General features: G+C 46.0%; 1 protein-coding gene across 3 annotated transcripts in view; it reads left to right on the forward strand.

Moving 5' to 3' along the window:
* Positions 1–3,653: 3,653 nt before the first annotated feature.
* PUSL1 (pseudouridine synthase like 1) overlaps positions 3,654–17,416 on the forward strand; it is a 114,740-nt gene continuing 100,977 nt past the window's right edge. The window contains exons 1-2 of one of the 3 annotated variants that reach the window (XR_005743867.1): positions 3,654–3,800; positions 12,191–12,248. Coding sequence is in view for 2 of the 3 variants with exons in the window: in XM_040325853.1 (XP_040181787.1) it covers positions 3,745–3,800; positions 12,191–12,248 (114 nt within the window). In the remaining variant the exon portion in view is untranslated. The remainder of the gene's footprint in view (positions 3,801–12,190; positions 12,249–17,416) is intronic. The other 2 variants (XM_040325853.1, XM_040325852.1) reach the window with 2 other exon arrangements.

Consider the following 17,416-nt stretch of genomic DNA (forward strand, 5'->3'; position numbering starts at 1 on the left):
GCTGGATCTAGTGACAGAAAGTGGATTTTAGGGTGAACCACCGCTTTAACACAAAATAATCATTTTATCAAATCCATCACGCGTGAACACCCATGCGATCCGATTCATAACCGAACTGTTAGTTCGCAGTGCGATATGCGAGCTGAAATGGGGGTGTCATTAACCACTTCGGACCCGGGCCATTGTAGAATGACAGCCACAAGGTGGCTCTACAATGCCGCAGGGGGGCACGCGCCACTCAGGTGCCGATGCGTGTGCCTGGTGGCCGCAATGTCCGCCAGGTGCCCGCAATCTGCAGTCACAGAGCCAGGGACAACACACAGATCTATGTCCTGTCAGGGAGAGGAGACCGATGGTGTGTCCCTTGTACATCCGGGACACCCATCGGTCACCTCCCCCAGTCAGTCCCTTCCCCCCACAGTAAGAATCACCTAGCAGGGCACACATTTAACCCCTTGATCGCCCCCTAGTGTTAAGCCCTTCCCTGCCAGTCACATGTATGCAGTAATTAATGCAGTTTTATAGCACTGTTCGCTGTATAAATGTGAATGGTCCCAAAAATTTGTCAAAAGTGTCCGATGTGTCTGCTGTAATATCGCAGTCCTGACAAAAATCGCAGACCAACGCCATTACTAGTATAAAAAAAAAATAATAAAAAAATGTCATAATTCTATCCCCTATTTTGTAGGCGCTATAACTTTTGCGCAAACCAATCACTATACACTTATTGCGATTTTTTTTTTTTTTTTTTACAAAAAATATGTAGAAGAATACGTATCAGCCTAAACTGAGGAAAAAAATTGTTTTTTTTTTTAAAAGAATTGGGATATTTATTATAGCAAAAAGTAAAAAATATTGTGTTTTTTTTCAAAATTGTCGCTCTTTTTATGTTTATTTCACAAAAAATAAAAACCGCAAATGATCAAATTCAACCAAAAGAAAGCTCTATTTGTGGGGAAAAAAATACGTCAATTTTGTTTGGGAGCCACGTCGCACGACCGCGCAATTGTCATTCAAAGCATGACAGTGCTGAAAGCTGAAATTTCGCCTAGGCAGGAAGGGGGTATATGTGCCCAATAAGCAAGTGGTTAACATTGTATTGACACTCCCCGCAGTTCGCATATGGCAGTGTGAACTGCCTTGCGAGTCGGGTGCGATGCGGGAACCCGCAGTGGATTCGTAGGGTTCCCGCATCGCACAAGTGTGAAAAAATGTTATGGAAATAAGAAAAAAATCTGACAATATAATTGAAAGCAATTGTATTTTTGGCTCAGGGAAATTTCATCTGTTTAACCGAAACCACCATGTTATGTCACTGCTTGCTTTGTGACTCCAACAGAAGTAGAATTGAAAGACCTAAAGAAAGCAATGTTTGGACGAGATAAAGCTTCCTCTACGACAAAGCCCTACTGAGTGAAACACGTTAGAGGGTACTCTTTAAAGGGGTTGTAAAGATTTGTTGTTTTTTGTTTGTTTGTTTGTTTTTTAAATAACAAGCATGTCATACTTGCCTCCTATGTGGAAGGGTTTTGCACAGAGTGGCCCCGATCCTCCTCTTCTGGGGTCCCCCAGTGGCCCTCTTAGCTCCTCCCTGCATCAAGTGCCCCCGCGGAGAGACGATTTCCAAGGGGGTACCCGGGCGGGCACGCTCCCAAGTCCTGCTGTTGCATCCATCGACACAGAAAACAGGACTCGGCCCCGCCCCATTTTACTGGATTTGATTGACAGCAGCAGGAGGCAATGGCTCCTGTTGCTATCAATCTGTTCAATGAGGACCCGAGGCAGTGGCTGGAGCTGCTGGGCTTGTTCTCGTCAATGCAAAGATCGGGTTCAGGTAATTTAAAAGGGGGGCTCTGCTGCACTACAGAAGGTTTTTCACCTTAAGCGGCCGAAATGTGTTACAAATGCACCCATAGCGTCTGCGGTAAAAATAGTGGTGTTTTACTGCCGACGCTATGGGCAGCTCAGTGCGAAATGGGTCTTAGACACCACTAAGGCCCCTTTCACACTGGGGTGGGAGGTGCAGTGGCGGTAAAGCGCCACTATTTTTAGCAGCACTTTAGCACAAATTTCATGTCGCTATTCGGCCACTAGTTTTACCCCCCACTAGTGGCCGAGAAAGGGTTAAAACCGCCTGCAATGCGCCTCTGCAGAGACGCATTGCCGGAAGGGTGACCACATTTCCAAACTGCCATTCAGGGACACTCCCCCCCCCCTTCCTAAAAAAGATAACTTTTTATTAAAAAAAATGTGACCCCTCATGGTTTTCACCGGTTCATCCTGGGACCTGCAGTTCTTCACTAGTTGGGGGGGGAGTCGCATCTTCAGCTCTGAGGGGTTCATGGTGGGACCTGTAGTCCTTCACTTTTGGGGGTCACATTCCCCCCAAAAGTGAAGGACTACAAGTCCCAGCACGAACTCCTAATATCTAAAGATGTGCCCCCCCCAATTTGAAGGACTACAACACCCAGCATGAAACTCCTGAGATCTAAGGGTGTGATCCCATAGATTTTACAGGTTTATGCTGGGACCTGTAGTTCTTCACTATTTGGGGGGCAGGCGGTCTCACATCTTCAGCTCTGGGGGGGGGGGTTTATGCTGGCACCTGTAGTCCTTAACTTTGGAGAGGTCACACCCCCCCAAAGTAAAGGACTATAAATCCCAGCATGAACCGATGATATCTAAAGATGTGACCCCCATCCCCCCCAATTTTGAAACTCCCAGCATGAATCCATGAGATCTAAGGGTGTGACCCCATAGATTTCACAGATATATGCTGGGACCTGTAGTTCTTCACTAGTTTGGGGGTGTCACATCTTAAGCTCTGAGGGGTTCATGCTGGGACCTGTGTCAGTTTCATTCTGGGACACTGTATTGTCCCAGAGTGAAGGTGCCCGGGACAGACCTGCAGAATGCGGGACTGTCCCGGGCAATTCGGGACACGTGGTCACCATAATATAGCTGCGCTGTCCCATTGCGGTGGAGGAGCGGTCTACACTCCGCTCCAAAGATGCCGCTAGCAGGACTTTGTTTCCCATCCTGCTAGCGCACTGCTCCAGTGTGGCACTGGAGAAACAGCAGCAGCTGTTTAGGGTCAGTTTGCAGGCGGTATTTTTAGCACAATAGCGCCTGCAAACCGCTCCAGTGTGAAAGGGGTCTTAGTCTACAGGATTAGCATGGCAGCCAGGCAGTTAGCACTTTCAGTAGGAAGCTTTCGATGGAAGAATCTGTTGTTCCCCTTTATTCCCCCCCGTTTAGCTTTAGTGAACGTACCCTCTCGATTTACATGAAATGTGGTGACAAACTAACATACTAATATAAATAATATAAAAACATTGTTAGGCAAGTCCCCCTTCCCAGCTGAAATAGGAAGAGCTCTGCGGTGACGTCATAACTGCGAGACATTTGCTTCAAAGGACCCTGAAACCGCTCTATAGTTTTAGTTACGCTCCGAAGGCGTCTTATTGATGCCTGAACAACAAAGGCGCTTTTTACGTATTATGAAGTACACGGAAGTGTGTTTATTTTATGTCTGAATGTCATCAAATATTTCAAATAAGTGTTATTATTGTAGAAGATTTAGAATGAATGCATTGTTTCTGCGCAGGCAGTGCGGTCAACTATACAGGGGTCTTTCCATGCAGGCTGGTCCATGTCTTGTAGGGTCACGTGGTGTCCTGTTCTGTGGGGTTGTATTTGGGTGAAAGTCGTACAGTGTGATCTCTTTCGGCTTCCTGGGGGAGCATGGCTTGTAAAGTTCGCTATTTATTATTTTTCCAGTATTATGGAACGAAATACAGGTAGTTATATATAACCCTTATTGGTGTCCTGAGCTGCATATTTTAATGCTGTGTGTGGCAGTGGATGGAAACCCTAATTAATGACATTCTCTTTGCTAAAGCACTCTGTATTATAAACAGTTCCCACATCTTTTTTGTTTATGTTTTATTACTTTGTTGCTGCTGATCTCCTGCAACCTCTTTGCACACATTCCAGCAATGGCTGCATGACCTGCCTCAGAGTCTGTATTTCCCTAAGATGACAATGGGGGGCATGTCTGTGCAATCAGTGTTTGCACAGCCGCTTATTATGTCTGCAGTTACAGGAGAGGGGATTACTAAAACTGGGGCACTCAGAATCTGGTGCAGTTCTGCATGGTGGCCACTAAGGATGAGCTCCGGCGTGTTCGCATTGAACACGTGTGGAGCCCGCCAGGAAGTCGGCACCCGTGCTGCGCTAATCACAGCCAGGCATACATTTCCCGATGCTCGGGTGAAGAGATCGGGAAATGTATGCCTGGCTGTGATTAGCGCAACGCGGGTGCTGACTTCCTGGCGGGCTCCACACGTGTTCAATGCGAACACGCCGGAGCTCATCCTTAGTGGCCAATCAGCTTCTAACTTCAGCTTGCTCAGTTAAGCTTTGACAATTAAAACCTGGAAGGTGATTGGTTTCTATACAGAGCTACACTCTACAGTTTTAGTAAATCTCCACATGGGTGACAACACAGGAGAACACTTGGGGGACAGGGTGTTGTCACCCTGTAACAGGAAGTGCCTTAACAAGGACCTTCAAGGCAGGAACATCCTATATTAATCACTCTCCTCCCCACTATCCCTTTCCTCCATTTAATTGGCCTATGTTTGTCACGTCTTTGCCTTTTTGTGTTTGTGCACGTTATTTGTTCACTGTGTGATTAGTAGGGTGCCGGTCCTCGGGCCAGCCCTGAATGTCTTGGTAGTCGGCAGACATGGCCTTCTGGCTTAGTTCGCCTGCTCTCATGGGGTCTCCCTTCGGGGGAGCCCCACCTAGTACTGGGAGGGTTCTGTTTCGGCAGACCCTCCAAGGAAAGTTGGGTCCGTGTCGGCTTCGGTTGCTCGGACCACAGTACCTCAGTCCCCGTCTGGAGCCCAACGCCCCGGGAGATCAGGGTTTGGGTCCTTTTTCACAGGAGGACCACTTGACGTTGCACCTGTCTGCACGTTTTTGTGACCACTCTTTATGTGTGAACATTTTTTCTGCACTGGGTGAAGTTTTTGGGTGTGTTACACACGCCATAGGCTTTAAAAAAAAAAAAAAAAAATCCTATATTTTAAAGCGGGAGTTCACCCATTTAAAAAAAAAAAAAAAATCTCCCCTTAGCTTCCTGCTCGTTCGGTCTAGGGGAATCGGCTATTTATATTAAAATATGAGCAGTACTTTCCCCTTTTTCGAGCTGCATCTTCTTCCGTCGCTTCCGGGTATGGGTCTTCGGGAGCGGGCGTTCCTTCTTGATTGACATTCTTCCGAGAGGCTTCCGACGGTCGCATCCATCGCGTCACTCGTAGCCGAAAGAAGCCGAACGTCGGTGCGGCTCTATACTGCGCCTGCGCACCGACGTTCGGCTTCTTTCGGAAAATCGTGACGCGATGGATGCGACCGTCGGAAGCCTCTCGGAAACCTGTCAATCAAGAAGGAACGCCCATTCCCGAAGCCCATACCCGGAAGCGACGGAGAGGATGCGTCTCGTAAACGGGTAAGTACTGCACATATTTTAAAATAAATAGCCGATTCCCCTAGTAATAACGAGCAGGAATCTAAGGGGGAAAAGTGCCCTCTAAGGGTGAACCCCCGCTTTAACCGCTTACCATCTGGGTCATTACTGATGTTTCTCACATATACCGTATTTATCGGGGTATTGCGTGCTCCGGCGTATAGCGCGCACCCCTAATGTGGACCTGCATTCCTGTAAAAAAAAAACATTTTAGTACTTACAGTTTTGGTGTCTTGCGCGGTGGCCTCGTCGGGTCTGGCGTCCGTCTGCGGCTTCGGTGGTGTCCTACTTGTCGGGTTCGGCGTCCTTCTGCGGCCATCGTGGTGTCCTTCCCGTGCTGAGTTTGAACCACTGCGCCGGCATATACCGAGCGCAGTACACTCGGGTATAGTCGGGCAGGCTCAGCTCCTCTCGCGGTCACGTCCTGTGCGTCCAGGACGTGACCGCGAGAGGAGCTGAGCCTGCCCGAGTGTACTGCGCTCGGTATATGCCGGCGCAGTGGTTCAAACTCAGCGCGGGGATCGGCGTATATCGCGCACCCACGATTTTGCCCTGATTTTCAGGGCAAAAAAGTGCGCGGTATACGCCGATAAATACGGTATGTAAAATTCTGTATCCCCCCCCCATTTCTTTTTTGGTAGAAAATTCCTTTGAACTCCCAAACATATATCTTCTGAAAGCAAAGACCCCGGAGAATAAAATAGTGAGTGTTGTAAGTTGTAACTTTTGTTACAAGTTTAGGCTCCATTCGTACGTTTACGATTCCAAAGTTGTGCCAACCTTAGAGTGCAACGTTGATGCAACTTTTTGGATTGGTGCAACTTTGATACGACTTTGGCTTTGACCAGTGATAATGGACAACTGTTGCATTGTGTAACAGGAAATGACTTTCATGCAAATTTTGAGGGTTATAATTGAAGTCTATGGCCTCATTCCCACTAGGTGGATCCGTCAGTGGCGTCCGGCAGCTCAGCGGGAGATCTCTCCGTTGATCTCTGCTGAGCCGGCGGATGACTGGTCCCTCTCTGCTCACTGAGCGGGAGGGGCTTGTCGAGCGCCGCTGGTTGTCTATGGAGAAAACAGACAGCATGTCCGTTTTCATCAGATCTCATCCGATCCGCCATGGACGGATGGCGACCTATCACCATACATCTGAATTAAGTGGATCCGATGTCAGTGGATATGTCTCCACTGACATCCGATGCGCCATAGACTTGTATGGAGCGCCAATTCAGGTCCGCCGAAAAAATGGCCCTCAAGTTGCATATGAAAGTCAGACCAAAGTAGTGCATGACCTACTTTAAAGTTACTGCAACTTTAAGGCTCCATTCACACTTGTGTGACTTGTCATGCAAGTCGTTTCTGATGTTTTCCATTGATAACCATTCATATATGTGTGGCTTAAATTTTTTTGCACAGAGTGGCCCCAATCCTCCTTTTCTGGGGTCCCCCCCCACGGTGCTCCTGGCTCTCCCTCTTCTCGATTTGCCCCCTCGGAGAGCCACTTTCCAAGGGGGCACTGGTGCAGGCAAGCTCCCGAGTCCTGCTGCTGCGTCCATTGACACAGACAGCAAGACTCGGCCCTGCCCCCGTCTCCCGTGTCACTGGATTTGAGTGACAGCAGTGAGCGTCAATGGCTCCTGCTGCTATCAATCTATCCAATGAGGACCCAAAACAGTGGCTGGAGCCGCTGTGCTCGTCCCCATTGCTGGAACGATCAGGTCCAGGTAAGAAATAGGGGGGCTCTGGGGTGCAGCTGCAGCACAGAAGGTTTTTTGTGATGGTTTAAAGTTACAGAAACTTCATAGTAGTGCATGCACTACTTTGGTCCAACTTTCATGCAACTTGAGGGCCATAGACATCAATATTAACCCTCAAAAGTTGCATGAAAGTCATACCTGAATGTTATACATGTAAACACACCTTCCCCGTTCTTCACCGTGGCGCTGTCACTGATCGTCTGTTCCCTGATATAGGGAAAGGCGATCAGTGATGTCACACGTCCAGCCCTGCCCCCCTACAGTTAGAAACACATATGAGGTCACACATAACCCATACAGCGCCCCTTAGTGGTTAACTCCTAAACTGCAATTGTCATTTTCACAGTAAACAATGCATTTTTATAGCATTTTTTGCTGTGAAAATGACAATGGTCCCAAAAATTGCCCGAAGTGTCTGCCATAATGTCGCAGTCACGAAAAAAAAATTGCTGATCACCGCCATTAGTAGTAAAAAATTATTTTTTTTTTTTATAAAAATGCCATAAAACTATTCCCTATATTGTAAACACTATACATTTTGGGCAATGGGAAAAAAAAGACGCCAATTTTGTTTGGGAGCCACATCGCACGACCGCGCAATTGTCAGTTAAAGCGACGCAGTGCCGAATCGCAAAAACTGGCCAGGTCCTTTACCTGCATAATGGTCTGGGTCTTAAGTGGTTAAAGTAGTTGTAAATCCTTGCATGTACCCAGTGAGGTGACTTCCTTGGGTGATAAAACAAATCCTACATAAGTTGTACCTGTCTATCTGCAGTCTGATCCCCTCTACATCTGTTTAACCGCTTCAATCTTGGGCAATTTTACCTCCTTCCCGCCCAGGCCAGCTTCCAGCACTGTCACACTTTGACAATTGCACGGTCATGCAACGCTGTACACAAAGGACATTTTTATCATTTTTTTTTATGGCATTTAATTACTGCTGTGTGTTTTTTTTTTTTTTTTTTTTTTTATCATTTGCGAAAAACAAGAAAAAAAAACACCAAATATTTATTGTTTCTGTCAAATTTATTGTAAATAAGTAATTTTTCTTCTTCTTCACTGATGGCACTAATATGCAGCACTGATGAGCCCTGTTATTCGGCAGCACTGATGAGTAGGCAGCCATGCGCACAGATTGGCATCACTGTTGGGGCTGCACTGGTAGGGTTGGCTGTCCTCCTACTATGGGGCGAGGAGAGACAAAAACTATCATTTCCTTGTTTACATGTGATCAGCTGTGATTGGACACAGCTGATTACATGGGTAAAGAGCCTGGTCATTGGACACAGCAAGTGCCCCGGTGAGACTTGGGTGATGTCATCCCAGAACAAGAGAGCACCCCGCCCGCCATCATTTTGTCTATACATTGGCGGGAGGTGGTTAAAGTCCAGAATTTATAAAGCTTGCCTGAGCTGTAAAAAAAAAAAAAAAGGGAGCAGAGAGCTGATTGGAGGGATGGGACATTCCCCTCCCCCCTCACACAAGAACAGAGCGAAGGCTGTCAATCAGCTGGAGCTCCCTCCCCATCACCTTTTTTCTCTTGGTGTCAGGAGAATTTGTCAGAAGTGATTCATGCTGATGGAGTAACAAAGCCGCAGACAAAAATGACACTTAGTGCTCTTAATAGAGACAAATACACATTATAGAGCCATATGCTTTGTTCATATTTTATGTTACTATACTAATATTAGCTGTAAAATCTCAGGTTGCTCGCCTATGTTGCATTATTTTTGCCATGACAGGCTTCATGGTTAAGGTCTACAGAACAGTATTGTCTGTTTCCTTTTCCTGGTTACCGTATTTATCGGCGTAATCAGGGCAAAATCGTGGGTGCGCGGTATACGCCGATACCCGCTTTCCCGCCACGAGTTTGAATACTGCGCCGGCATATACCGAGCGCAGTACACTCGTGTATCTTCGGGCAGTCTCGGCGCCTCTCGCGCTGACGTCCTGAGCGTACAGGACGTCAGCGCGAGAGTTGCCGAGCCTGCCCGACGATACACGAGTGTACTGCGCTCGGTATATGTCGGCGCAGTATTCAAACTCGGCGCGGGAAACGAGCGGTGAGGACGCCGCAGAAGGACACCGGACCCAACGAAGAGGACACCCGAAGCCGCAGAAGGATGCCGGACCCGACGAAGAGGACACCCGAAGCCGCAGAAGGACGCCGGACCCGACGAAGAGGACACCCGAAGCCGCAGACGGACGCCGGACCCGACGAGGCCGCCGATGGACGCCGCGTAAGACACCAAAACTGTAAGTACAAAAAAACTTTTTTTCCACAGGATTCGGGGGAACTTTAGGGGTGCACGGTATACGAGGGAGCGCGTTATACCGCGATAAATACGGTAATCAGCTTCTTTTCATCATTCACTCTGCCTGAGCAGTAAAAAAAAGAAACTGATTGATTGGACTAAAACCCAACCCTATGTTTACTTTCACTTTAAAAAGTAAATTTAGGCTGAGATGGCAGAATTTCCAGTTATTTTACCTCAGTCAGCACTGTATCATATTGTAGTAGCATTATCTCCGTTCAATAATCTCTGAGTTCTTCTCAGCCATTCAGAAAAAGCCTTGTATTTTTACTAATAAATATTAGGCTTTCTCTAATTGGCCAAGGTGGAAATATCCTTTTTACAGATGTAAAAAAAAAAGACGACATGTTATTTAAAATATTGTACTCATATTTCCTCTAATGATGCTAATTAACTTACTCGGCTGCTGTTATATTTCATAAATCTGTTTCTGGCTTTACACAAGCCTGGCTGAGTCAGACTGAATCACTGTATATGTGTTGGAAAGTGTCATATGAGGGAGGCTTGAGTCACGATTGTTTTGTTGCATTTGTTTCCATCTATTTTTGTGCACCATGTACTCAAGTTTTTAAAGAGACCCTGTCACCAACTTCAATGCAGGCAATAGTCAAGTATTTCAAATGCTCATGCTTTCCATAAATGTTTTTTTCGTTAACTTATAGTGGGGGTTATTTACGAAAGGCAAATCCACTTTGGACTACAAGTACAAAGTGCACTTGGAAGTGCAGTCGCTGTAGATCTGAAATGAGGGGAAGCTCTGCTGATTTTATTATCCAATCATGTGCAAGCTAAATTGCTGTTTTTTTATTTTCCTTGCATGCCCCCCTTGGATCTACAGCGACTGCAATTTCAAGTGCACTTTGCACTTGAAGTGCAAAGTGTATTTGCCTTTAGTAAATAACCCCCAGTGTGTCTCTGAGAGTGTTTATGCCCTAACATAGTCCCCTCGCTCCTTGCACATCACAGGCTTCCCATCCTTTGGGATTCTCTAATTGTTCTCTGTGCTGCCCCAGCTCCTCTCCCCTACATAACCTTTTATGTAGCATGCAGTAAGTAATTGAAAATCCACATTAGTTTGAATAAAGATGACAAGTCACAATACATGGCATAAATGGGGAAAAAAACAAAAAAATTGGTGTTCTACACAAGTTGGATGGTGCAATTCCCCCCTATTCTAACATTGTATTTTGACAGTGACACCCATGGCTTTTTAGAATACACTGATCAGTGGCTGCAACCATTAATCATTGGAAAGTTTTCCAACATGTTCCTTCGACAGACACCAATTAAACAAACGACTTCTGTCAAATGAGGGGAGTCCACACTCTGATTCCTGCTGGACCAGCCAAATTTTGATCAGTTAATGGCCAGCTGAAAGCCTCACTCCGGGATGCTGTTTGAGTAAAGGTAAGAGATAAAAAGACTAAGGCAGGCCATAGATTATGCAATTTTCTTTGATTCTACCATGGGTGAAAGGAAAGAAAATTGCTTGATTTCCTGCAGCTCTAGCAGGAAGCTTTCCCTGCTGCCAGAACACAATTATTAGTGTTTCCGGCTCTAATTGTTCAGGAAAAACCCAACAGGTTGATCATACACAATGGATAGATCGACCAGGGAGCCCATACACTGATCAAAATTCATCCAGTCCCCGCTGCCAGAACACATTGGTGTTGCCGGCTATAATCGTTTGGGAAAAACCCAACAGGCTGGTCGTACACAAGCAATGGATAGATCGACCAGGGTGCCTATACACTGATAAATTCATCCGGACCCTGCTGAACCTGCCATTTCAATCCATATATGGCCAGCTTAAGAGATAAGAAGAATAAAAGCTACAGCAGCCAGAGATGGAGCACACATCATTACAGCTAATTTATTTTTCTGGGCATATAGCCAAAAATTATTTTGGATGCACTTCGGCTTTAAAGCTCCACTCCAACCACTTGTTTGGCATGGGGGGTTAAGTACAAGGTGAAATACTTGCCTTTATTCATCGCTCCCATAAGTTTACTCCTGTCCAGGCAACTGGTCACCTAAAGCCACTTCACTAGCTGGTAAGCAGTGCCGAGACAAGGCCATCCAGTGCCCAGGGCAAGGATGGCAAACTGCAACCACTTCTCTTAGGGTTAGGGTGCCCACATCCCTGCATTAAACCATGGCGCCCAGGGCAGCTTCCCCTCCTGCCCCCCCCCCCGTCCCAGCCCTGTTGGCCGATCACAGCTCTCTGACCTCATTGTATACATAGAGGGATCAGCACTACAATGCAGGAGCATCAACATTCCGGAATTTCAGACAGCAGAGAAGTGTGCCAGTCCTGGGGGTTGGGAGGAGTAAGGTAAGTATTCGTACTTACCCCCCCCCCCCCCCCCAAGCAAAGTATAAACACTACAGCCCACTCGATTTTTTGTAACCTGAGGTCATGTGTCAGTAGTGCCTGCTGTATACATCTGTAGTGTAGCATATAGAACAGTGATTATGTAGATCTGATCAGATGTATATACTGTCTTCTGGGCTACTTGCAGATTCTGTGTCTTTGCCTTTCTGGAAATCAAATGACTTGAATACCTTCTTTCTGATTTTAGTGGGGTGATGAAGGCGCCAGCAAGCCAAGCAGTTCTTGGAGTGCAAAACTACTTGGAAGTAAGTATCATGACACTACTTCATGTTTTATCACACCCGTCCCTGTGTACTAATGATTTATGGATGCACCCATACAGAAAAATACAGTAGTAAAGACTTATTTCTTTATTGATATGTAACAGTAACGTTGATCTTCTTAATATACATTACCTTTTAAAAGTTTATTATTTTGTTTTCATTTGTTAGGCATAAAAAATATTTCACATACATATTTCATATTTACTATTTCCAGACAACAGATGGAGCTGTAGGTTTCTTTTTACATGATCACCTGCCAAGCCTCGAAGGGTTATAAAGTCCAAACGTTTTTTACCTTTACCACTTAAGACCATGACCAACATGCAGGTTAAGGACCTTGCCCCTTTTTGCGATTCGGCACTGCGTCGCTTTAACTGACAATTGCGCGGTCGTGTGACGTGGCTCCCAAACAAATTTGGCGTCCTTTTTTTCCTACAAATAGAGCTTTCTTTTGGTGGTATTTGATCACCTCTGCGTTTTTTTTTTTTGTGCTATAAACAAAAATAGAGTGACAATTTTGAAAAAAATTCAGGGCCAGATTCAGGTAGAATCAGCTTACTCTGCGGCGGCGTAACGTATTACATTTACGTTACACCGCCGCAAGTTTTCTGGGCAAGTGCTTGATTCACAAAGCACTTGCCTGTAAAGTTGCGGCGGCGTAGCGAAAATCCGCCCGGCGCAAGCCCGCCTAATTCAAATGGGGCGGGGACCATTTAAATTAGGCGCGTTCCCGCGCCGAACGTACTGTGCATGCTCCGTCCCTAAAATTTCCCGACGTGCATTGCGCTAAAGGACGTCATTGGTTTCGACGTTAACGTAAATGGCGTCCAGCTCCATTCACGGACGACTTACGCAAACGACGTGAAATTTCAAATTTCGACGCGGGAATGACGACCATACTTAACATTGGCTAGACCACCTAGAGGGCAGGTTTATCTTTACGACGCGTATCTCTACGGAAACAGTGTAAATTTACAGCGACGGGCAAAGTGTCCGTTCGTGAATCGGCGTAACTAGTCATTTGCATATTCTACGCCGACCGCAATGGAATCGCCACCTAGCGGCCGGCCTAGAATTGCAGCCTAAGATCCGACGGTGTAAGTCGCTTACACCTGTCGGATCTTAGGGAGATCTATGCGTAACCTGATTCTATGAATCAGGCGCATAGATATGACCTGCGTATCTCAGTGATACGACGGCGTATCAGGAGATACGCCGTCGTATCTCTTTTATGAATCTGGCCCTCAATATTTATTACTTTTTGCTATAATAAATATCCCCCAAAAAGATATAAAAAAAACATTTTTTTCCTCAGTTTAGGCCGATACATATTCTTCTTCCTATTTTTGGTAAAAAAAATATCGCAATAAGCGTTTAACGGTTGGTTTGCGCAAAATTTATAGCGTTTACAAACTAGGGGATAGTTTTATGGCATTTTTATTAATAATTTTTTTTTTACTACTAATGGCGGTGATCATCGATTTTTTTTTTCTCGTGACTGCGACATTATGGCGGACACATCGGACAATTTTGACACATTTTTGGGACCATTGTCATTTTCACAGCAAAAAGTGCTATAAAAATGCATTGTTTACTGTGAAAATGACAATTGCAGTTTGGGAGTTAACCACTAGGGGGCGCTGTAGGGGTTAAGTGTGACCTCATATGTGTTTCTAACTGTAGGGGGGCGGGGCTGGACGTGTGACGTTATTGATTGTCTTTCCCTATATCGGGGAACAGCCGATCAATGACCGTGCCACTGTGAAGAACGAGGAAGGTGTGTTTACACACACCTCTCCCCGTTCTTCAGCTCCTGTGACCGATCGCGGAACACCGGCGGCGATCGGGTCCCGCGACCCACGGCTGGGCTCTTAAAGGCGATGTACCTGTTTTGGAATCCTCCCCCCCCCCCCCTCTGGTGTCACATTTGGCACCTTTCAGGGGGAGGAGGGAGCAGATACCTGTCTAATACAGGTATTTGCTCCCACTTCCGGGCATAGATCACCGCCGTGGTCCCGGTGATCTACACCACATCCGGCGCCTACTCTGTCCTCCCCTGCTGTCTTCTGGGAGACATACAGGTCCCAGAAGACAGCAGGGACGAGTGATGAGGCGCAGCGCAACTCACACATGCGCAGTAGGGAACCAGGAAGTGAAGACGCAAGGCTTTACTTCCTGATTCCTTTACCGAAGATGGTGGTGGCAGCATCCAAGAGCCGACGGACAGATCAGCTTCGGCTGCCAACATAGCGGGCGCCCTGGACAGGTAAGTGTCCATATATTCAAAGTCAGCAGCTGCGATATATATGCTATGAGGAGGATAGGGGGTTCCTTTATTCTGTCACTTTATTTTTTTATTTTTTCTCTCTCTCCCCCCCCCCCCCCCCCCCCCCCCTAGAAGATATCTTTGTATGAGAAACAAAATGTTTTACGTTAAAGCCTGTACTCTGTATTGTTTCTGCTGTACAAGAAAAGTACCGGTAAATATTTGTAACTCTGCATGGTTTTTCAATAAACGTCTTTTCTGATTTAAAATAAATAAAAAGTCAGTAGCTGCAGTATTTGTAGCTGCTGACTTTTAATAATTTTTTTTTCGGCGGAACACCGCTTTAATGCGTTCCTTGCATTAAGGTAAATGTTTAGGTGTCATCACCCCCCCCTCAGCCCCCCTTTACTTACCTGAGACCTCATTCGATCCAGTACTGTGCATGTCTGCAGATATTTTGTCCCCTCACTTCTGGGTCTTGCTGGCTTTGCTGGGGCACTGGGAGCCATTGGCTCCCAGTGCTGTGAAAGCCAGTGACAAGGGGGCGGGGCCCCAGTCCCGCTGACTGTATCAATGGACGTAGCAGAGGGACTCGGGTGTGAGCATGCACGAGTGCCCTTATGGGAAGCGTCTTCCCATGGGGTCACTGGCCAGTAAGGATGAGCTCCAGCGTGTTCGCATAGAACACGTGCCGACCCCGCCAGGAAGTCGGCACCTGCGCTGCGCTAATCACAGCCAGGCAGACATTTTCCGATGCTCGGCTGCAGAGATCGGGAAATGTCTGCCTGGCTGTGATTAGCTCAGCGCGGGTGCCGACTTCCTGGCGGGCTCGGCACGTGTTCTATGCGAACACCCTGGAGCTCATCCTTACTGGCCAGAGAGGAGGGGCCAAGGAGCGCTGGTGGGGGACCCGAATAGGGGAGGTTCCCGCCTGCTCTGTGTGATTCTATTGCACAGAGTAGGTAAATATAGACATGTTTGACACGAGTGGTTCTTGGGGTAATGGTCAGTTTTGAGATAGTGATCATTGACAAGAATGAAGGCCTGCAAATGAACACTGCTATCTACTAGCTAAAATGGTAATTTGCAGTGCTGTGTATTTATTAGTTCAGCTATGAGATTCAGTTACACTATTAGAAATTATAATAAATTGTTTAATAATATAGATAGAAACAAAAGAAAACTCTTTGCACATTTTTTAGCTTTTAATAAAAACGGCAAACTATGTATCAAATGAAAACCTTAAATGTATATAAAATATGTATTAAAAAATATCAAAGCGAAACTAAAGATACAAAACCAAGAATTGCAAGCAAGCAGAGCTTTAGGCCTTTTCACACCTGAGCGTTTTTTTGCTTGAAGCTTGCAGCTCTGAGGCTCCATTCACACCTGAGCGATCCGAATCCTAGGTGGAATCGCCATGATTCTGTCCCCGATTTGAATTTGCAGCAAATCGCCGGACGCTTGTGCGATGCAATTATTTTGTAATGGCACCCCAATCGAGAAAAATCGCAACACGCGTTGCTGTCGCTCAAAAGAAGCTCCTGCGCCTCAATTTCAGCACGCTTTATTGCGTAAAAATCGCGTTGCGAATGGGGTGCCATTAAGAAGTAATGGCATCGCAACAGTGTTCCGTGATTTGCCGCTCTTTTGAATCATGGTGATTTGGATTGCTCAGGTGTATTTGGACCCTAAATGCTTAACAAACCAAATCCTATTCATTTCAAAGCCCCTGTTCACATCTGAGTGTTCTGTCACCTGAAGCAAAACGCTTGTTGCTCAAAAAAGTAAATGAGCTTCTTTTTGGCAGATTACAAGTGTTTTTGACCCCATATACTTTAAAAGAAGCGCCTTACTTGAGCGTTTTACAAGCTTTTTCTGCTCTAATAGCAGCTCTCCTCCCCCTAAGCTGTAAAACACTTTTAAAACGCTTTAAAAAAAAAGCTACAAAGAGCTAAAATAACAGCCAGAAAAACGCCAGTGAATCAATATGCTCAGGTGTGAATGGAGCCTTATTGCAGAAGAGACATACTAGGGGTTGATATACTAAAACTGGAGAGTGCACAATCTGGTTCAGCTGTGCATGGTAGCCAATCGGCTTCTAACTTCAGGTTGTTCAATTAAGCTTTGACAAAAAACATGGAAGCTGATTGGTTTCCAGCTGCACCGGATTTTGCACTCTGCAATTTTAGTACATCAACCCCTATGTCTCTTCTCCAATAAAACAAATTTACCTTCCTGTTCTCAGTCTTTTTTAGAATGTACACTGAGCTGCTCAGAGTTGTATTCTGGGCACAGTGCCCCAATTTCTTACGCATGCACAAGAGTTACGTCATCCTGCCCCAGCCAATCAAAACTGTCGCAGACCTGACACCTGAGCCTGATGCAATTCAGGGGTGCGTTGTGTGCTCCTCCTATAACAGCGGATCGGTAATCGGTTATCATGTGTTCACTATGATTGCAATTGCATGATAACAATGTAAACAACCCATCAATAATGGCTTTCCATTCATTTCCAACTCCTTGCTGAGGCTAGGTTCACACCACGATTTTACCATCCGATAAACGGACCGTTAAATCGGATGGAATCGTATGTGACAAAATCGTATGTAATCGTATGTCAAAATTTTCACTAAAAAATCGGATCCTGATTTTAAATAATGTCTGGGAAAAAGAAGATTTTTGAAGTTATGGATATTCAGGGGAACCCCGCCGGCAATTTAAAACAAAAATGATGTGCGGTTCCCCCTAAATATCCATAACCAGACCCTTCAGGTCTGGTATGGATATTCAGGGGAACCCCGCCGTCAATTTAAAACAAAAATGACGTGCGGTTCCCGGTAAATATCCATAACCAGACCCTTCAGGTCTGGTATGGATATTC

The sequence above is a fragment of the Rana temporaria genome, chromosome 10 (genome assembly GCF_905171775.1).
Source record: "Rana temporaria chromosome 10, aRanTem1.1, whole genome shotgun sequence".
NCBI lineage: Eukaryota > Metazoa > Chordata > Amphibia > Anura > Ranidae > Rana > Rana temporaria.